Raw genomic sequence first — 23,698 nt, forward strand, 5'->3', positions numbered from 1 at the left:
GGGGGAAAGAATAAACAAGGCCATGGTTATGTACTGTCAGATGAATGAATAAAGAAGAAATTTGCAAGCGCATAAGACTATGTACCAACAAGTGTTACAAAAGGAAAGTGACCATCATTATCATCATCAAGCGAGCTCTACAAAATTTTGTTGAAACTGGTATCGTCACCAAACTGATATATTGTGAACAACACATATGAATATTGCTGAAGATATTAACAGAAGTGGTGATGTATCAATCTCAATTAGAGATATCTATCATTCTTGCAATAACAATGGCCATCTATTATTATCTTTTAAGGCAGCCTAGCCAAGCCCCTAAAAAATGGCCAACTATGCATAAGACTTATCATTTTCACCATTCAGCCAGCAGTGAGAAGCCAGTGGCCCTAAAAAGCCCGTGAAGGCCATCATATGCATACCCATGCGAGCAGCGGACGGAGCCAGCGACTAAAAGCCCTAAAAGGCAAAAAAGTCCTCAACGCCCAGTTAGTCACATGTGAGACCAACGCCGTCTGTATAACTTTTCGATAGCGTCACAGGGAACAGATGAAAATACCCTCCCGTGAATGGGTTCGACCTTGCAGGTGAAGAAAACATGGGCTGCAGTGCGAGCTCTTTGGCCATATCCATAGATAGGCCAATCATGCGTAACACCCCCTAGATCTCTGGCTTGATTTCAGTATTAACTCATGAGGAAGGGCTTAAACCTACTCATTGATAGACTGGCAACCCTAGATTTGGTACCCCAAAGGTCACCTTGTGCACCCTGTGAACTCTAAAGAGTTACTATGGCCAACCCTGTGCATAAATCCAACTGAGTTCACGGCCCCGGTAGTTTCATTGGGCCCCTCTGATGGATCGCGGTTTGTGAACTCACCAGGCTGCGAGAAGTTCAATGAACTTCTAAGAGTTATAGAGATTATCACGTGAGACCCGACTCCACTACTCAAGAGTCTAAAAAAACTACGTGGCTCCACTACTCAAGAGGATAAACTATGTGTGATTATCTAACTAAACTAAAACTTAGCACCGCCAATTAAGAGAGGAATCATATAGGAAATACCTTACTAACAAGTCATAAGAGAATATTTTAAAAAAAAGAAGAAAGAAGAAAGAAGAGGCATAACACATTAATCAGACATCGCATAAACAAGACAAGAGCACCATTATCAAGAATATCATGAAATACTTGTTTAATTTGCAATTCTAAAGAGTACTTGTCGTGACAAACGAGAAAATATCAAAGTTTTACATCTCATAGTTTTCTTGTAATGCCTAATGCTGCTAAGTATTATTGTAAATTTTCTTTAAGATTAACTTGAGCAGCCGCATGTTCCAGTCTGACATTTGAAATAATTCTGGTAGGATCCGGGATACTAGCTAGCTTTTCTTCCAAGGAAGTAATTAGTTCTTCACTCTTAGCCAATTCAGATCTTTCAGTGTCCACAGAATGAAGACTACATTGCATCTTTTCCTGTACTCTTTCAATGTTCAGATCTTCCTCCAGACCTTGCTTCTCCAACTGAGCAATTTCTTGCTTCAAAAGAATAATACGATTCTGAATAGTCATCTTATTATCAGCAAAAGTCTTCAATTGCTCTCACAAAGATAGTTGTTCTTGGTCATGACGACAGATAATGGGAGTAATCTGAGAAACCTTCTCCTTAGAGTATGCAAGCTGCTTCCTATACTCCAAAATTTTGGGTGAGACAATCGCAGTTTCAGCTAATGATAAAACAGTTATTGAATTATGGAATCTTAAGAGAGCATCATGTACGGAAGAAACATTGATTTTAGCCATCCGTGCAGCACTGTCCAAAACATCTAATGCAACATCCAGATCTAACCATTGATCATGATCTTTGAACATCTCGACAATAGCTAATATGGAATTCCTGATCAATGCCAATTTATATGCAGAAATCTTCTCAAGGGATAACACATTTGATGAAGTCCCAATTGAACTAGAGCTTATCGTGCCGCTTTGAGGTAAGTTCCCTATTAAGAAATAAGAAATGTAAAGTTATAGTAAAATTGTAAGTGCAGATAATATGGAAAGTGTGAATGAAGAAAAGGATATACCTTCTGCTGGTATCGGAACAGTGAGAGGTTGTGTTTCTCTAATAAGAGAGGGATTAGGTTCCACCATCTCAGCAAAAGATGAAGCCCTAGCTTCAGTACTTGAATCAATGGTGGTGGGAGTTGGCAGATCAGTTGATTCCACCGGAAAAGCAATTTCACGTGCCACTGCCCATGGAGGCATCGAGAATCTCAGTGAAGCCGCTGGTATGACGGGAGGTAAATCTATGGGGGAAGTACTATCTACCTCCGTATTGATAACATGATCACCTGAAATAAAATATGTAAGAGAAGAAAGGAGAAAAGAATGAAAGCAAATATATATATATATATAGTGAGATTGTCTTACATGGTGAATAACCATATTCCCCGTAGTCTAAGGGTGTCTTCTTCTTCCCCCGCTATAGGTGAAGTCTTTGCAGGAATAGCTTCGGAGGTCAGGAGGATATGTCCTTCATTAGCAGGAATATCTTCTGTAATGACATCTTCTTCGCCGCTAATATCAACTTCCCCCTCCTCATAATCATTGTCCTGATTCTTTTCTTCCACCTCAGATTCATCAGAAACAGTATTTCCAGATGAAGAAGCTGAACCTTCACTTTCCAAATCTCCTTCGCTGGATTCTTCAATAACAACCTGTTTCCCTTTAGAAAGAAGAGACTAGTTGCTTTCCGCTTGAGGATTGGCGCTGGCTAAGACCGGAGAAGTAGAAGTAACGATCCCCTCTTGGGGAGAAGCTTAGGCACGCGTTCGAGATCATGTCCTTAGTGAAGGACTAGGATGGACAGTCCTGAGGGCAGGAGAAGAGGTTGACTGATGTTGAAATGAGTAGAAGAGGTTGGCTAGTCTTGGAGATTGGCAACATTCTTTGACATGGGGGAAGCAGCCTCTGTGGCTTCCTCTCTTCTTGGATGGTGGAGAGGAACTTTTTCAAATTCACGAATGACACCGTAAGCTATCCACCCCTCAAGGGTATTGTCAGGCTTCTTCTCATAGATAGGTTCATCTACGGATATTTTGACGCAATGATGACCTATGAAAGGAGCATGACTGGTCTCCGCTATGAAGCCTACTCCCTCTTCAATTGTGCGACCCCTAAGTCTTGGTGGTGGAAGCCAGATGGGCTTAGCTACTGGCAGACCTTTCCTTACCAGATATGACTAGTGAACCCACCATCTCATGTGGTTATATGAAGCCTAAGGAATATGGTCGCAGCCCGGGGTGATGAAAGAAGAATTAGCTCAGCCTAACAATTGCTTCCAGACCATTGCCCAATTAAATGGGCCAGTGCCATAACTCCGCATTCTTCGAGTTATAAGTCTGCAGTCTTCGGGAACTGTCTGATTGATGCCGAATTGATGAGAAAAATGACTGGGATAGTACGGTTCTCTCCAGAATTGTGTTCCCTCCCTCAACGGGAGACTGCATGATCTAATCGATTGAAAGAATGCCCTTTCTCCCGTAGTGAGTGATTCTGTGTCTGACTTGTCTATGTCTGTTGTGTAGTGAGGCAGACAAACGAAAATAATTAATCTTAGCATCGGAGGAGATGGCATCTTTTACCCAGTCATAGGACCTCTTCGCCATGGCTCTCTTTTGAAAGAACTAGAGAGGAATCTGAGAAGGATGAACATAAGCTTTCTCTGGCACTTCGAAGGTCCAAGGGAAATAGATGCTAAGCTAGCCGAGGAAGTAATGCCATGGCATATAGGTAGAAGCAGAGCCGACAGAGGGACTTTTTATGTGAGAGGCGATCTCACTGAAACCACTATAAATTGAGCATAGAGTAGGAGGAGCAAGGGAGTATTTGACCCCTTTGGCCATATCACCGGCTACTACAAATAGTGAAGAGCAGATGGCATCTATTGAGTTAGAGCTGGGAAAAACCACTATGCTCAGCCAGTAAGCGATAAACGCTGGAGCTCCCTATAAACAGAATACCCAGCGAGATCCTTTATGCTCCTACGAAGACGTTCCAACTCTCGCGAGTGGTTACCGTTAAACCTGGAAGAAAAGGGGAAGCAAGTGAAATCGAGAATATGTATCAAGACTCAATAAAAATGTTAATTAGAAAAGAAGGAAGATTACTGAAGAGCTCTGCTAAAATGGGCTAACCATTGCATAAGGTGAATCTTGTGAATATTTAGAAACTTAGACATCTCCTTAAAGAGTTCAGTGGTTGTTTATGAGATGGAGGCGATGCGGTCAGGCAAAGAGACAAAGGCTAGTTCATTGTTGGTGGGGATAAATTCATCAAAGAATTTTTTGGTTATCGGTAGACCGGTGATTCTATGAATATCCCAGAGTGTAATGCTCATTTCGCCTTCGGGAAGGTGGAAAGAGTTGGTGGAAGGGCACCAATAGTTGAGAAAAGCCTTCAAAATAGAGGATTCCTTATAAAAAGGATATGATGTTGCTTCGACCGCGGTGTAGATGTCGATCTTAGACAAACTCCCCACATGCTTCTTAAGAATTACTGTGGCCCATTCAGAGTAATAATTATAGGGAGTCAAGAGACCCCTTGTTCTGAACTCTTTAGTACTCCAAATGAGGCGACGGTCGCTGAAACGCTGCTAGAGCGTCTCGTAAAAATAGGTCGGATATAAGCTATAAGGATCGTAGGATAGGGTGAGGAAGATCATAGAGTGAATGTCACCAATTTTCTGTCTCAATTTTTTTGGATGTAGAATGCCTTCTAGTAATCTTGGTTATTTGAATGTCCAAGACTCTGTATAGGCTAGTCTTTCTCCATCCAGATGATCCCTAGGCTCGCAATTCAACATGGAATGGTGACGATGGATGCTGACTGGAATCACCACAATACCTTGCTTGTAAGGTGTCACGCCTAAAACCCAGAGATCAGACTCACAGGAATCCCGATCACTGAATCCGGTGCCGACAGCCTCCGTAGTATCCCATTCTCGGCTCGCAGCATTCATACACCAGATTCCGATCTGGGATCCTATAAGGAGGATTTTTCATCGTACTTTTATCTTGTAATAAGCATGACTACAAGTTTACCCAAATCACAAAGGCAACATCATCATCACATATCCACTAATATAAACATTTGAATACAATGTTGAAAGGGAAATACATATGTATCAAAATCAAAGCTCTAGAAGTCTACTGCATGCTCCAAGTTTAACGCTGCTATGACCTAACGTCACCTGCACGCATCTATCGTGCATAAGCTTATAGAATGCTTAGAGGGTGGTGAAAGTGTGTGTAAGGTAAGTGTCAAGTATACAATAAAGCCCATAAATCATACATCATCGGAATAAGCGGAAATACTAACAAGATCATGAATCATATAATATCAGAGTAAGTGGAAATATACTAGTAAGTTCATGAGTCATATAATATCAGGGTATGCAATGCAGATCATAATGAGCCAAATATCATATACTATGGATGCGATGCAATATATAAATTCTGACAAGTCCGTCTAAGCCATATAAGTGCAGAAACGAAGCAATTCAAAATGCCATATGCCGTAGATGACATGCAACATGCGATACGAATGAAATGACCAAGTTGGACTGAAGTCGGGATGATAGTACTAGTATCGCAGGCTATGGGGTCTATCACAAGGGAATTCTATCCAAACCAGTCCCATACCTAAATTTGGATAGTCAAGCATAATGTTGTAAACTCCTGATCTCAGGTTAGTCGCGCGCCCCAACCGAAATCTTGACCATTGCGAAGGTACACGTAACAAATAGTTACGCACCACTAGCCCGAGTGGATAGTGAATGGATGAATGAATAAGTATGCAAATCCTGCTCAGTAACTTGCCAGCACAGTAGCCTACCAACCACTGGTAGCTCGCCCAGTGTGGTAGCTCACCCAGGTGTCAGCCCCACCCACATGTGCAACAGTGACGGGGTGTCATAATATCATGTCAGTCCTCATATTAAGTCCACATATTAGTATTGTTCCTCTTTGAAAAATCATCGGGGTATATTACACTCGACACTGACTGCCACCTCCCTAGTCGCACAGCCCAGCGAGTGGAAGAGACCACACTATCTACCTGACCAGTAGTCCACCAATACCTACCCGGCTCGTCGATAGCAGACTCATTTGCGAGCTGGTCAAACTCAACCTAGCTTACAGCCCCCTCACTCGGACGGATAAGGCCACACCCCCTCCTAACTGACCATGACACAGTGGGAGACGCGGCCTACTGGTATTCGGCACTCGAGCACTCATGTATCCACTCAGTTTAGACGTTGGGGCGTCTCCTGGCCTCAGAGGTGCTGAAACTTTCACCCAAGGACATCCTAAGTGCCCACAATGCTAGAACTAAGTATTTCTGGTTTCCCATCTGGCCATCCACGATGTCGCTAGGGCCTATAATAATCATGTCATACATATGCGAAATGCTTGAGTCACACTGTCCAGTCATGCAGCAATCCTGCGCATATCCCACTCTCATGTAGGTAACTCCTATCAGTGAGTCCCATGATTAGTCTGCCTAATGGCATATGCTATGATCAGTCACTACTCATATTAAGCATACATATGATGCATATGGGCATGAATCATGGAGTTACACTAAACATGTTATAAGGTGATGAACTATCCTTACTACGAAGATGGGCCTAGATGGCCTACACATGTGGTTTTCGCTACGGATTTTTAGCTACAAATAATATCCGTAGCTGTTTGTGGTTTCGCTACAGGTATAATTGCTACGGATTATATCTGTAGCTATTGGGATCAATAGCTATGGATTAAATCCCTAGCCATAGGTTCAAGACCTATTGTTACCGAACCTATGACTACAGTCATGCTACGGTCTAAAACCGTAGCCATAGGTCTATGACTACGACTTTTATCCATAGCCTTTGTCCATTTTTTTAGTAGTGACACAGCAAGTATGGGCCTATCAATGGGCCCTAGTGAGAGTTATAATGCGAATATTTAACCAACTTTATTCTTACAATGTGGACGTCAAACCATTATTGCTCCCAAGGCACGACCTGCCATAAATATCATTACATAAACCATGGTGGAATTACACATCGCAATGGACCTTATATACATCCCATTGGGCCTCGACCCATGGGCCTCAAATACATCAAATGGGCCGCATCACATGGGCCTTATATATATCAAGGTGGCCCTCAACGGACGGGCCTTATACATATCAAGGTGGGCCTCAACAATGGGCCTTGTACACATCAAGGTGGGCCTCAACAATGGGCCTTATAAATTCTCAAAAATGAATCATATTGAAGGATCATTTGGACCATACCACAAATAGCAATCGAGATAATAATTTTCATGGTTAAATAAATCATAGGGCCCACTATAAAGTTTATTTCCCAACTAATCTAATCATAAGGTCATAAAGACCTGGATTAAGAGGGGAAAACAAATATCATATAGGTCCAAACCCTGTAGCCCAAGGGTTTTAATGGTGGACGTTTAAACCCATTATTTTCACGGTGTGGTCCACTTGATTGATGGCTGGACCATCACGGAGTGGCTCGTCGTGATGTATTTGAGATCCAACCTATTCATAAGTTAACATAGTAATAGATGAAGTGAAAACAAATATCAGCTTTATTGAAAACTATGGTGGCCCTTAGAAGTTTGAATGGTGGACATCATTGTCCACTATTTAAATGGTGGGGTCTACTTGAACCTTAGATTTGACTTATTTTTAGTCTTAAGCCTATAAGACAAGCTTGCCAAATGGTTGGACAGTTTAGATGCAACACATGCATCAGGGTGGGTCTCATGGACGGCATGGGTGAAATGGGTGGGACCCACTGAACTAATTGGAGTAAGGTACACCAGCCTCCCACTCACAACATCAGTGGGTCCTACGTGAGGCCCACCATAATGTTTATTTTCCACCCAATCTGTTGAGAAGGTCACACAGACCGGGATGAAGAGGAAAGACAAATTTCATAATGATCCAAAGCTCCTGGACCCAGAAAGGGTTCCAATGGTAGACGTTTAATCGCTCACTGTTTCCTGTGATGTGGGCCACCTAAGTTCCTCGTATGGCTGATTTTTGGAGGGGGCCCACTGCCCTAAAGGGCCTACCAAATGCACGGTGTTGATGTCCAACACACTTCACGGTGGGGCCTACGCATGGGACCCACGTCCCTGTTGTTCTTCACGTCCCAGCGCAACAGGACGCTGCTGCATGTCCTCTGGACGTCAGCAGCAGCGCCTACTGCTTGTTGTTTTTTTTAAAAATGGATTTTTTGCGGTGTTTCGTAAGTGGGGCCCGCGTCAGGAGAATCCACTCCATCCACTGGATTCTATGGCTAAAGATAGACCCATCAAGCCCAGTATTCGATATGTTTTGGCATATAGAAACATCAAAGGGAATTTTAACAGTAAAAACAACTGTTTTCTATGAAATGGCCCGCCAGATAATTGGATTGGTCTCATTTTTTGGTTTAACACCTAAAATGACTAGGGGAATGAGATGAATGGCATGGATTAGATCAATGCATCAAGGTGGGGCCTGTATGAGCTGCCCACCTAAAAAGTTTAGAAACAAGGTGATATTTTTGTTTTTCACAGAGCACGTCCAGATGTGCTGGACCTCCCACGGCTGTTCACACTTCACTGACATCGTCCAGTGTCCAGGGACGCTGGACGGACGACTGAACATGTTTCATCAAGGTGGGTCCCACATGGACGTGGCCCACTTGATTAGATCAACTTGAAATGTGTCTTTTCCCATCATCCAGACCCTCCAAGAGGGGTAGCAAAGTGGGTTGGTCCCCATATTTGGACAGCTATGGGGTCCATTTGATGGATGGTTTGGACACCACATACACTCATTAAATGGGCCACAAAATAAAGGAAGGAGAGAGAGAGAGAGAGAGAGAGAGAGAGAGAGAGAGAGAGAGAGAGAGAGAGAGATGTGATGATGGAGGGCTTCGCCACTATGGGCCCTCCCTTTCCATGCATTCAATCATACATCAAGTGGGTCCCAATACATGTGGGCCCATCAAAACAAAAATTAATGGTGGAGATTCCCTCTCCACCAAAATGGAAGGTCTAGATGACCCCTTTTAAACTAGAAAGTAAACATCATGATGGGGTCCATGGAGAATGGCCCCATCATGAAATGATCATGAGAATTAAGATGGGTCATCGGCCACATCTTGGGTCCAAAGTGAGATCCATACCATCAATCGGTAGGCCTCACTTGACCCATCATCAAAATAATGAAATCTAGGCCTATAGAAACACTCACCGTTCGATCTTCTTGGTCCGATGGAACGCCAATCTTCTTGTGTCTCACTTTAATGGAAGATGATGAGAAATGAAGGGCAAGATGATGCATCTTAGGATGGGAAGTGGGCCACATAACTCACTCTTTTCTCTCTTGGAAGTGCTTGGACGTGCACTCCTTTGCTTGCTTGGAAAATGTGCTGAGAAAGAGAGAGAGAAGGGGTGGTTGTAAGAGAGGTGATGGGTGTGAGTGATGGATATGAGGTGATAGTTGAACTTGACATGTATGGGTGTGTAAGAGAGAGAGAGGGAGAGAGTTGACTTTGGGGTTACTCTTATACTTGACATGAGGTGATTGATTGATTAATTGATTGCTGGGATATGACGTAGAGATTCTCTTGGGATTTACAACGCGCGATGTTTTCCCCAAAATAAACGCGGGCCCATATCTTCTGGCCTGGGTTTCGCCTTGGTGAGTGAGATGCGGCGTTGGAACCGTGGCGACGACGTGGTTGCAATGGTACAAGTCTCGGATTAAGCTGACTCAGATCTACAAGATATAACTTAGGGTTATGCGCAAATGTCAATTATAGATCCCGGGTTGCCAGAATTCGACCAGGAGGACCGCGGAAGACTACGGAACGGTACGGGCTAGGATACGGGCCTTACATAAGGGTTGTCAAAATTTATGACACCCTCGATCACGAGGACTGATTCTCAAGAATTATGAGGGTTCGCGCTGCACATTTCAAGTGAAGTGCGCTCCACATTTCAAGGGAAGTGCGCTCCACATTTTAAGGGATGGTGCACGCTCCACATTTCAAGGGATGGCTTGCGCTCCACATTTCAAGGGTTTGCGCTCCACATTTTAAGGAAGTGCACTCCACATTTCAAGGGTTGCACTCCACATTTCAAGGAAAATGAAGGAAATGTGAAGTACAGAAAGAGAATTCCAGAAGAAAGAAGAATCTGTCCGTATGACTGAAAAGATGAACGGAAGGATGATTAGAACATTTCATATGACCGAGTCAAGGGCTTCAAGTCCGCACAACCAATCTGCCTTTGTGATGAACATCAAAAGCGTCAAAATGCTGCCAAAATTGTCATCGGGCTATCTTCTTCTTCACTCATTGCGTTGCATTGATTGTACTTTATTTTCAGAATCAAGGAAATTCGAGGATGTAAATGAACTCAGAATAAGATATCTTGTGATCATTGTTCTCTCATCGAATTCTTTGTTATCATTGAATAAATCGCCCAAATCAAACCATTTTATTTTCTTCTTGAAACAAAACAAAAACTCTTGTTACGCAACTGGTCCTTTATTGTGCGGGCAGCGCAATGCAAAAAACTCTTACATGAACATGAAGACATTGCGCGGGGAAGAAAAAGAGAAGTAGAGTTTCGTCGCAAAAATAAAAAGTGAAGAAATGAAATACAGTCGACTATTTATAGAAAAATGGGCCGAGTACAGTACTCGGGCAGCCGTTGCACTGGCTGTGCAACATGTTCAGAAAAAAGAATTTTTTTGATCCTAATTCTTTTATTTTTTTACAAACAAAGAAAAGGATCAAGGGGGCATCTGTTGAGGCATGTAAATAATGAAGAAAGATTGAAAATGAGAAGATCAAAAGGGAGTTGAAGGAATGAGGAAGAAAGAAGCAAATTAAGTATCATGTATAGTAGTTGCGCGAGTCGCACAACCAATAATTGGTTGCGTGGACAGCGTAAACAACGTCATTCATTAAACGGGCCGCGCAATGGATTTTCTTCGTTGGGCTGACCGCATAGTTGACTTCCCCGTTGCACGGATCACGCAACCAAGGTTAGAGGTAGATTGTTATGGATGGTCAGATCTGATGCAAAGTTGGCCCCATGGCACAAAGATCGAGGGTTCGCACATGTGGAGGCTTATAAATACCCCATTCCCCCTCTCATTTGGGAGAGAAGAATTTTGAAAGAGGAGCAGAGCTCTGAAGGAAGACTGATGGTGAGCAAGGGAAGCAGTTATTGGTTACGCAGGCCGTGCAACCAACAAATTGGTTGTGCGGGCCGGGTAACCAACAACTTGTTGCGCGGGTCGCGCAACTAGGTCATTATATGGTCAGTTACAAAAAGGGCCAAAGTATTGCCAAAATCGTCCAGTTCGATCTTTGTCACTCCAAACTCTCTTTTTGCACAAGGGACAAGCTCAAAAGGAGAAAAAATATAATGATTAAATCAGCACAACATTCCTCCTAAGGAGATGACCGTAGAACAAGTCGAAATGCTACCGAATTCAAGATTCGACATTCGAACTTTATCAATTTCAATTCATGCATTTCAAATGATCTATCTTAGAATCAAGGGATATTAGAGGATGTAAATGAATTCAACACTATTAATATAATGATTGTTTTTAATATTCTTTCTTTGTTATGTTCTAATAAGATAATTCCCCCAAATCAAATGCATTTGTTTCTTGTTCGAAACAGCAACACAAACAAGTCAACAGGCAAGAACATCTCACCAAACAAAACAGGACAAGATGAACAGAGGCGACTCAAAACTGCGTACTTCTAAAAAATAGGTGGGAAGGTTAGTCCCACATATGGACAACAAGTGGGATCCACTGGGGTGGCCCACTTACTCCAAAAATAAAGGTGAAAGTGCTTATTTTTAACACGCAATGTTGCAGAACTGTCCAATTTTTTTTGGACAGTTAGCCTACTTTGGCCCATCCGATGGGCCTCAATCATGGGGGAAATGATGTGGGCCTCATTCCACATCAAAGTGGGGTCCACACTCTAGAAAATCTCCAAAGAAATTTGGGAAAAAGAGGCATATAAACTGTCTCAAACATTAGCTCAAAATCATGTTCAAGATGGGCCTGAAATCTGGACAATAACATATGCTGTCTATATTTCGGTCCATATAAATTATCCAAAGGGTTTTACACCCTAATCCATCAAGTGGCGTCCACCTAGATGGTTCATTAACATTTCAAATCCATTAGTACACCAAAAGCCTCAAGAAAAACCATTTTTGGAGGCCACCCAAGCCATGCATGTCATGGTGGGCTTGGACGTCCAATCTCCTTGATGGATTTGAGATGTTGTTGACCATATTAGTGGGCCACAATATCTCTAGCAACAATGGAAAGAAAATAGAGAGAAAGGGAGAGAAAGGAAGAGAGATCCGACAATTGGTAGAAGGTTCCGCCACTAATAAACCTTCCACCTTCAATCCACACTATGCAATACATTTATAGCATACATGCAAGCTATGTTCAATTGAAAAGAGGTGATGAGGTAGGGATACCATCCCTACTATTGCATGCAAAGGTCTAAATGACCTATGATAGGTTAGATCTAAGAGAAATGCCTCATGGTGGGTCCATGGAGAATGACCCACCATGAAAGATGAAATGCATACATCTAGGCCCATGGCCTTGATCCTATGAGTCATGTAGGACCTCCACCATGGATTGGTGGGTCCTACATGCTTCCATTCATGTGAGAAAGAGAAGGAAAGAAGAAGGAGGAGAGAAGGATCTTGATGGAGCACCCACCTCCAAGGAAAGCTTCAAAGCTCCAAGACTATCACCTAGGCTTCAAGGGAAGATGTTTAGATGGTGGAGATGGAGGTTAGAAGGTTGGATTGAGGGGGAGATAGGGAGAAGAGTTGCTAGAATGAGGGAGAGGTTGGGACGTCTCTAGCACTAGAAGAGAGAAATGAGAGAATGGGAAGGAGAGAGAAGGGAGAGAGGGAGGTATATCAATGTAATCATGAGTTTTTGACTCGGGAAGAGTAATGCAATGATAACACATGGGGGGGGGGGGGGGGGGGGGTGTTGGAACCTAAGGCCCACGATAGCTTTTTAGATAAGGTAGCCTACTACCTAGGCTAGCAGTAGGGTAGGTTTTCTGAAAAGGCCAAGCTATATGTCCTAGAGGGGGGGTGAATAGGACAATGCCAAATAAAACTTATAACAGCGGAATTAAATAGAATATGATAGCCAAAGTAAATTACAATGCAGGAAAGTAAAACAGCCTCAAAATTCAGATCTTGAGAGGTTGATACAAATGTTGTTCTAAGGACAACCTTACACCAAAAACCAGAGTTTATGGTAGGACAACCTTATTTCTAGAAAGATCTTTATATCAAATCTCAAACCGAAGAGGAATACAGAAATAAATACAAACTGAATTAAAATAAATTGTAATTACAAATGTATTGTTCTAGGGACAGCCATACACCATAAAAATGGCAGGGCAACCTTGCTGGAACAACTTTTAAAAGAAATAGAAAATCAAGCTGATAAAGAAATAGCAGAAAATAAATTCTAAACTATTACAACATTCTCACAAAGCTTGAATTAAATAATTACAACATTCACCACCATACATACATCCCACAAAAGAATAATTAAAAATCAGAAGAATAAATCATTCAACCACAACACAAGGGATTATAGTGGTTCGCCTGTGTGTTCACCAACTGTTAAACAACAGCCACACAAAATGCTACTCCACTCCTAATATCCTCACAAAGGGGATATTAGCGTTCACTAAAAATAGGTTTTCCCAGGTTCACCCAAAACCTTTACAATTGTGTCTTTGTATGTGGGCTTACACAATTAAAAAAATCCCACTTCTGAGTTTTCCTGGCTCTCCTCAGATAACCAATACAACAAGATTTTTCTGGCAAATCTTGAAAGAAACCAAAACAAAAAGGAATTTACAATTAAATATAAAATACCTGATTATCTCCTTCGTTGTAGCAGCCCGGTAGAACCAAGTCAGAGTAGATGATTGAATGTCCAAGTTCAATGTCCAGTACTCAATTACAATGGTTCTAATTCTAATAGATTTTAAATTAAACCGAATAGGGCTTGCCTTAATTGATTTTGATTCCAAAGAAAGGGAATAATAATTCCTCTTATCAAATCAGATTGGAATAGCAGAAACAAAATCAATTAAAATAAAGCTAAGGAAAGAGAATATTAAATAAGCACACTTAGCTTAGATGGAGCACATAATTATCTCTCAGAAGTTCGACGAAGATTGGCTTGAATAGATTAATTAATTCGATGATTTCTTCTGAGATTCGTGCACTATTTATGAGTGAGCAGATCGCGTCTTCGACTGGTCTAGGGAGCTCTTCGACTAGTCGAAGCAATAACAGATATTTGAAAGATCCGGCGGGATAAGCTCTAACCGTTCTACGACTGGTCGAAGGTCTCCTTCGACTGGTCGTAGGTTTCCTTCGACTGGTCGAAGAACCTATAACATATCGCTGTATTTCGAGTCGAAGATTTACGACTGGTCGAAGATGCAGTCGACACTGTTCCTACGACTGGTCGAACAAATTCCTGGACTAGTCGAAGCCTAACAGATTTTATCCGGAATTTGTAACAAACTCACGACTGATCGAGGAATTTCTTAGACTGGTCGAAGCAAGTCTAGGACTAGTCGAAGAAGGCCTAGGACTAGTCGAAGAACAGACCAAACTCACGTAAAATAACATTCGACTTATGTATCCAGAATGACCTACTTCTAAGGTCAACCTATGGTCAGTCAAACCTCAACTATGAAGTATGGACATTGAAACATTAGGAACAAGTGACCTTGAAGTATGAGCCTTGAAGTCTTGATGTAGTTGAACTCTTGATGAAGCTCAACCTTGAAAGAGTCTTGAGTTCTTTACAAATTGCCTTATACTCTTCTTGAAGTCTTGCAGCTTGAGTCTTGTCTTGTGAGCAATTCTTGCATTCAAGATTGACCCTTGTACTTGTGAGCTTTGCTTGATGTGAGCTTAGCTTGTTCATGAATGTTGATCCTTGAGAGAGCTTCACTTATGCAAGTTATATATAACATAACAGTGATTTTGGCACCACAAATTTGACAACAGACAGGGATATAAACTATAGCACTTACAATCTCCCCCTTTGTCAAATTAGTGACAAAACACATAACCAAGATAAACAAAAAGTAAAACAACTGGTAAAAGAGTTATGAACCAGGTCATATAAACTGGCTTACCTGCAAATCAATATTCAATATTCAACATTCAACATTCAACCAGTTTCATTCAACCAGCTCAAACATACTCCCTCTGACTCCCCCTGAGTAACATAATCAATGCTACTCCTCTCACAATCACATTAAGAACAAACCATTCTCCCCCTTTTTGTCACAATATGACAAAGGAGAACTAAATAAAGGAATATATGAGAGTAAACATGAGGAGATAAGAGATTATAGCAAAAGAGTGATAGAGATACTCAGCATCACATAGAATAAATATCCAGCATAAAACATAAATAGTATCCAACTCAAAGTCAATCAAGTGCTAAGTTATAAAGTTATTACAGACCAGAAGTCTTATAAAAACTAGTCAGAACCAGAACCAGATGATGGAGCAGGAATAGAGGGATCAAGTTGGTGCATGCCTTTGTTCAAGTGCCTAAGATATTTGCGCATGTACTTGAATTGCAAATCATGAGCAACAGACATGTTTTCCAACTTTACATTTATATTCTCAACTTTACCCTCTAATGCACTCAGACGTGCATCAACATCAGATGGTACAAAATCTAGATCATTTGCTGAGTCAGAATCCATTTCCTCAAAAATGTCATCTATATTAATGTCATCACTAGCTTCTTCATGACCACCACCACCACCACCACCTTGTTCAGGAAGTAGATCCAGCTTCATCTTATTGATATTAGTATTATTGAAAATCAGATGATGGATAGGTGCCTCATCAACCAGCATATTGACTAACATATGAGTAGCCAATACAGTCATAAAATAGGCAAAAAGAATGTCACTATGACCAGGATGGAGTCGAAACTGAGGAATGAAATGACAGATTAAGGATGGTAAACAAATCTAAGTACCATTGGAAATAGCATGGATAACACGAACCATAAACGAAGTCAAGTCAGATTTATTACCCGAACGAGGATACAGATTAGACACAAAGATACTGTGCAGAATTCTGTATTTGGGTAACAAATACCTTGCGGGAAGCGCATTCCCTTTTTGAGTCCATTGAACATCCATGTTGCACAAGTCTCTAGTGAGCATGCGTTTTTCAGACATTGAGGGTTTATCAGTTAAGTTATGGATAGGAATACCCTCATCATTCACAGGAATGTCCATAAGGGCTGAAATTAAATGACGATCAACGTCAAAAGGCCCTTCTCTAGTAGAAATTTGAAAAGTTAAATCATCCTGTGAAAAAGCACTAATACATGTAAACATGGATTGGGCAATGGACCGGTATGCAGGCCCACCCTAATGTAATAAGTTAACCCAACCTACAGCTTCAAGCATAGGAAGGATGTCAAAAGGTGCAATATGATTAACATCAACAGGATGTTCAACAATAACATTACGTGATCTAATGTCCCTAACATATGATGGATCATCATTGGGAACAAGAAGATGACGTTTAGAGATAGTGGTCGATCTGGAGGAAGAAGGACTACAAGAAGTAGTTTTTCTACCTCTAGAAGCCATTTGCAACAAGGATTTCAAGGAATAAAGAAGTTGCAAAGGATTAAGAAGTGGGTTTATACAAAACAGATTTTTCAAAATCCAAACCCTAAATCTCAATGAAATTCAAAATAGAAATCTTAATGCTTGAAAAGGAAGCAAACTAGACACAAATCTTCAAGAAAAAGTGATTTGGAACACTAACCTTGAAGAACAAGAAAGATGGGTTCGACAAGTCGAAGCTCGGCTCCAAGGAGAAGAAAGATGAAATGAGGAAGAAAGCAAAAATTCCCAATTTTAAGTGAAACTCGTGTTCTACGACTGGTCGTGGGTATCTACGACCGGTCGTAGGACGACTGGTCGTGTATACTCACGACTGGTCGAAGAAACCCCAAAAATTCAAATTTCTTGCAAATTCTACAAAAATTGGAATTCAATCTAGCAAATATATACACTATAATACAAGTAGGCATAAATAATCAATTTAAAATGCACATGCCAAGATAAAATTTCATCTTTTTGAACCTGCTTTTATCGAGAGGTTTTGTGAAAATGTCAGCTCGTTGATCTTCAGTAGGAATATATTCTAGAGATATAACTTTTTCTTCTACTAATTCCCTTATATAATGAAATCTAATGTCAATGTGCTTAGTACGAGAATGCTGAATAGAATTTTTTGAAATATTTATCGCACTGGAATTATCACAATGTAATAACATAGAATCCTGTTTAATTCCATAATCACTTAGCATTCGTTGCATCCAAACAAGCCGTGTACATGCATTACCAGCTGCGATATACTCAGCTTCAGCTTTTGAAAGTGATATAGAATTTTGTTTCATACTAAATCAGGAAACTAGACAATTTTCAATGTAAAAACAACCACCACTGGTTGATTTTCTATCATCTAAATTACCAATCCAGAGTACCCAACTAATTGGACACTAGTCTCATGAGGATACCAGACACCGAGATTTACAATATTTGCGACATATCTAATAATCAGCTTGACACAGGAATCAAGTGAGATTCTTTTGGATCGATTGATATCTTGCGCAAATACCAACACTTAGAGAAATATCGGGTCTTCGTACTTAAATATAACAAACTACCAATCATACTCCGATAAAGTTTTGAGTCAACATTTTTACCATTAGAGTCTTTTGAGAGTTTCAGGGTAGTACTCATAGGAGTATCGAAATTCTTGCCATTCTTAAATCCAAATCTCTTGATTAGATTCAAAGCATACTTAGATTGAGAAATGAATATTCCTTCAGATTGTTGCTTTACTTGCAATCCAAGGAAATAAGTCAATTCCCCAACCATGCTCATTTCGAACTGTGATTTCATCAAATCTGCAAACTCAGTAGTCAAGTCAGTACAAGTTGATCCATAAATGATATCATCAACATAAATCTGTACCATTAAGATATGATCATTATGTTTTTTAACAAATAGAGTTTTATCGACAGATCCCATTTGAAAATTATGACTTAAAAGAAATTTCGTTAGTTTCTCATACCATGCCCTAGGTGCTTGTTTTAATCCATAAAGTGCCTTTTTAAGCCGATATACATGGTCAGTATTTTTGGAATCTTCAAAACCCATTGGCTATTCAACATAGACTTCTTCATGTAAATCGCCATTTAGAAAAGCACTTTTCACATCCATCTGATAGATCTTTATCTTTTTAAAACATGCAATGGATATAAATAGTCTGATAGATTCAAGGCGTGCTACTGGTGCAAAGGTTTCATCAAAATCAATCCCTTCAATTTGAGTATAACCTTGTACCACTAGTCTAGCCTTGTTTCTAATTATATTTTCACACTCATCAGACTTATTTTTGAAAATCCATTTTGTTCCAATGATGTGTTTATCTTTAGGTCTTGGTACGAGATACCAAACATCATTTCTTACGAATTGGTTGAGTTCATCTTGCATCGCAACAATCTAGTTCTCATCAGCAAGAGCTTCTTTTACATTAGATGGTTCAATTTGGGATGTAAAACATACATAATTACATATATCCTCAAGTTGTCTACGGGTGCGAACACCGGTGAGAGGGTTTCCAAGAATTTGTGTGGTTGGATGATCTTTAACAGTCCTCAACTCAGAATCAGTCTGATTCGATGAAGTATTGGGTTTATTAATGATTAGTACTTCATTATTATCTGAATTAGAAATTGGTGTGTTTAAGTGATCATCAATGACAACATTAATGGATTCTTGAATCACACCAGTCCTTTTGTTCAGAACCCTATAAGCTCGACTGTTTAAAGAATATCCTAGAAAAATCCCTTCATCACTCTTCGTATCAAATTTTCTCAAATTTTCACGATCACGTAAAATATAGCACTTGCTGCCAAAAACTCGAAAGTATTTAACAGTAGGCTTTTTATTGAACCACAATTCGTAAGCCGTTTTATTTTTATCTTTGCTAATGTAGACTCGGTTAATAATATAGCAAGTTGTGTTGACTGCTTCAGCCCAAAGATTTTTAGAGAGCTTCATGCTATTCAACATGACATTAGCCATTTCTTGAAGCACCCTATTCTTTCTTTCTACAATTCTATTTTATTGTGGAGTTTTGGGAGCAGAGAATTCATGTAATATTCCTTGGTCGGTACAGAACTTCTCAAAATTGCTATTCTCAAATTCAGATCCATGATCACTACGAATTTTACTGATTTGAGAAGATTTTTCAGTTTGAATCCTTTTGAAAACTTTTCTTACTTCTTCAAGGTTTTCAAATTTATCCCTTAAAAAAACTACCCAAGTGAATCTGGTAAAGTCATCAACTATTATCAAGATATACTTTTTCCCACCACGACTTTCTGTTCTGGTAGGTCCTATCAGATCCATGTGGAGAAGTTCGAGTGGTCTTGATGTGGTATTTGAATTCACCTTTTTGTGTGAGTTCTTTGTTTGTTTGCCTATCTGGCACTCACCACATATTTTATCTAATTTCTGAAGTTTGGGTAAACCTCTTATAAGTTCTCGTTTGCTCAATCTATATAAATTTCGATAATGTACATGTCCAAGACGTTTGTGCCATAAATCAGTCTCGTCTGTATGGACCATGTAACATGTTTGATTAGATAAGATGGATTCGCTAATAATATAGCAATTTTCAGACGTTCTACGTCCAGTTAATATTAACCCTTATTGTTTAGAATCTCACAACTTTGATTAGAAAACCAAACATTATGGTTATTATCACATATTTGAGATATACTAAGCAAGTTATGTTTTAAGCCTTCAATGTATAAAACATTTTTAAACACAGGAAGATTAAAAAGTTGAACCGTACCTTGGCCTATAATCTTGCAGTTGCTACCATCACCAAATGTGACTGAACCATCAGTCATATCTTTCAGATCCGTGAATAAAGCTTTGTCACCTGTCATATGCCTGGAGCATCCACTATCTAGGTACCACTTTGAATGACTTGTTGCTTTGGAAGCAGTGTGAGCAACCAAGCAGGTAACTTTAGGAACCCATTTCATAACTGTTTTGGGTTTAGGAACATAGTTGGTCTTCTTTTGTGTATATTTGTAGGAATGACCTATAGAGTTAAATTTTAAGAGCTCCTTGAGTAAATCAACTATCTTTTCAGCTAGTGGATTTCGTTTCTGATTAAAGTTGACATGACTGCTTTTAGGTTTTTGAAAAGTTTTTGAATTTTTAGAAAAATCTTGATAAGTACTTTTCCCTTTTGAGTTTGAGGACTCTCCTTTAACAAACATAGGAGGAGTATACTTTTGTTTAGGAGGTAGATTTTTATCATAGCCCAACCCGGATCGATCGCCACATTTTCTTGATCCGGATAAAAGTTTATCTAACTTTGGATCACCTTGGGCATATTTCCATGTGTCCTTTAAACTCAGAAGAGAAGATACTTCAGTTTTAAGTTTCTCAATTTCAGATTTTAAATCAATAATTAGGGAGTTTTTGAATTCCAAATCGCATTTTGATTTTTCAAAACAATCTAAAATTTGTGATTTTTCTAAGACAAGTGATTCAAAACAATTTTTGAGTTTAGAAAACTTTTCTTTTTGAAGTTTAAGTTTGACAGCAATTTTACAACTTTCCTTATATAGGGCATTGTAAGCGTCTTGAAGATCATCTTCATTTTCACATTCACTATTCAGATTTTCTTCACTTGTAGAGTCATTATCTGAAAATGTGAATTTGGCTAGAGTCATAAGAGCTTTAACCTCATCGCCCGACTCAGTTTCAGAATCTTCTGATTCAGAAGAACCTTCAGAATCAGATGATTCATCCCATGTAGCCAACATACCCTTCTTTTTGGGTTTGTCCCTTTTAGGACATCTATTTGCTATGTGCCCATATTCTTGACAGTTGTAACATTGAATATCTTTCAAAGATTTTCGAGATTTGGGTCTAAACTTCTTTTTACCATTTGACTTTTGAAAATCAACCCTTTTCTTGCTTTTGAAAATCTTGTAAAATTTCTTAGCTAAAAGAGCCATATCATCTTTTGAATCAGAATTTTCTTCTGAATTACATTTAGAAGATTTTAGTGCGATAGATTTACCTTTAGGAGCTTTAAAGTTTAACTCGTAGGTTTGTAGAGAACCAACTAGTTCTTCTACCCTCATATTATCCGTATCACGAAGTTCCTGGATCGCGGTTACTTTAGAATTGAACCGTTCAGGAAGTGAGCGTAATATTTTTGCACACACTTTACTTTCTGGGATTTTATCGCCAAGACCCCACATTGAGTTTACAATGTCATTCAATCTAGTGTAAAAGTCCATAAACATTTCATTTTCCTTCATATGAATTTCTTCAAATCTGGTTGTGAGGAGTTGGACTTTAGATTTTTTGACAATTGTAGTACCCTCGTGTGTCATTTCTAATATATCCCAAGCTTGCTTTGCAGTATCACAGGAAATGATTCTTTTGAACTCATCCGGTGATAGTGCGCAAGTAATTGCATTTAGTGCTTTAGCATTTGCACTACTCTCACTTTTCTGAAGAGTGGTCCATTGATAATATGGTGTGGCTTTCATAGATTTTGAACCATCAACCCCAGTAACTTCCATGATAGGAGGATTCCATTCAATCACTGTGGCTTGCCACACATTTTCATCCATTGATTTGAGGAAGATCCTCATTCTGGCTTTCTAATAGGCATAGTTGGAGCCATCAAAGGGTGGAGGCCTTGTGACTGAAAGGCTATCAAAATTTGACATCTTAAATAGTTTAAATCGTTAGCTCAGGAATTAAATCCAAGAATAAAAAGAGCTATTAGGCTTTGATACCACTTGAAAAGGCCAAGCTATATGTCCTAGAGGGGGGGTGAATAGGACAATGCCAAATAAAACTTATAACAGCGGAATTAAATAGAATATGATAACCAAAGTAAATTATAATGCAGGAAAGTAAAACAGCCTCAAAATTCAGATCTTGAGAGGTTGATACAAATGTTGTTCTAAGGACAACCTTACACCAAAAACCAGAGTTTATGGTAGGACAACCTTATTTCTAGAAAGATCTTTGTATCAAATCTCAAACCGAAGAGGAATACAGAAATAAATACAAACTGAATTAAAATAAATTGTAATTACAAATGTATTGTTCTAGGGACAGCCATACACCATAAAAATGGCAGGGCAACCTTGCTGGAACAACTTTTAAAAGAAATAGAAAATCAAGCTGATAAAGAAATAGCAGAAAATAAATTCTAAACTATTACAATATTCTCACAAAGCTTGAATTAAATAATTACAACATTCACCACCATACATACATCCCACAAAAGAATAATTAAAAATCAGAAGAATAAATCATTCAACCATAACACAAGGGATTATAGTGGTTAGCCTGTGTGTTCACCAACTGTTAAACAACAGCCACACAAAATGCTACTCCACTCCTAATATCCTCACAAAGGGGATATTAGCGTTCACTAAAAATAGGTTTTCCCAGGTTCACCCAAAACCTTTACAATTGTGTCTTTGTATGTGGGCTTACACAATTAAAAAAATCCCACTTCTGAGTTTTCCTGGCTCTCCTTAGATAACCAATACAACAAGATTTTTCTGGCAAATCTTGAAAGAAACCAAAACAAAAAGAAATTTATAATTAAATGTAAAATACCTGATTATCTCCTTCGTTGTAGCAGCCCGGTAGAACTAAGTCAGAGTAGATGATTGAATGTCCAAGTTCAATGTCCAGTACTCAATTACAATGGTTCTAATTCTAATAGATTTTAAATTAAACCGAATAGGGCTTGCCTTAATTGATTTTGATTCAAAAGAAAGGGAATAATAATTCCTCTTATCAAATCAGATTGGAATAGCAGAAACAAAATCAATTAAAATAAAGCTAAGGAAAGAGAATATTAAATAAGCACACTTAGCTTAGATGGAGCACAGAATTATCTCTCAGAAGTTCGACGAAGATTGGCTTGAATAGATTAATTAATTTGATGATTTCTTCTGAGATTCGTGCACTATTTATGAGTGAGCAGATCGCGTTTTCGACTGGTTTAGGGAGCTCTTCGACTAGTCGAAGCAATAACAGATATTTGAAAGATCTGGCGGGATAAGCTCTAACTGTTCTACGACTGGTCGAAGGTCTCCTTCGACTGGTCGTAGGTCACCTACGACTGGTCGTAGGTTTCCTTCGACTGGTCAAAGAACCTATAACATATCGTTGTATTTCGAGTCGAAGATTTACGACTGGTCGAAGATGCAGTCGATACTGTTCCTACGACTGGTCGAACAAATTCCTAGACTAGTCGAAGCCTAACAGATTTTATCCGGAATTTATAACAAACTCACGACTGATCGAGGAATTTCTTAGACTGGTCGAAGCAAGTCTAGGACTAGTCGAAGAAGGCCTAGGACTAGTCGAAGAACAGACCAAACTCATGTAAAATAACA

General features: G+C 39.6%; 1 protein-coding gene across 1 annotated transcript; it reads right to left on the reverse strand.

The window, feature by feature from the left end:
• Nucleotides 1-1,294: 1,294 nt before the first annotated feature.
• On the reverse strand, nucleotides 1,295-2,366 carry LOC131226043 (uncharacterized). The gene is made up of 3 exons (XM_058221703.1): nucleotides 2,086-2,366; nucleotides 1,661-2,001; nucleotides 1,295-1,540 (listed from the first exon to the last, which is right to left on the reverse strand). The coding sequence occupies exons 1-3, from the start codon at nucleotides 2,264-2,266 to the stop codon at nucleotides 1,295-1,297; spliced, it is 768 nt and encodes a 255-aa protein (XP_058077686.1). The 5' UTR covers nucleotides 2,267-2,366.
• Between the last annotated feature and the right edge of the window lie 21,332 nt (nucleotides 2,367-23,698).

Source organism: Magnolia sinica, chromosome 2, assembly GCF_029962835.1.
Source record: "Magnolia sinica isolate HGM2019 chromosome 2, MsV1, whole genome shotgun sequence".
In the NCBI taxonomy this organism is placed as follows: Eukaryota; Viridiplantae; Streptophyta; class Magnoliopsida; order Magnoliales; family Magnoliaceae; genus Magnolia; species Magnolia sinica.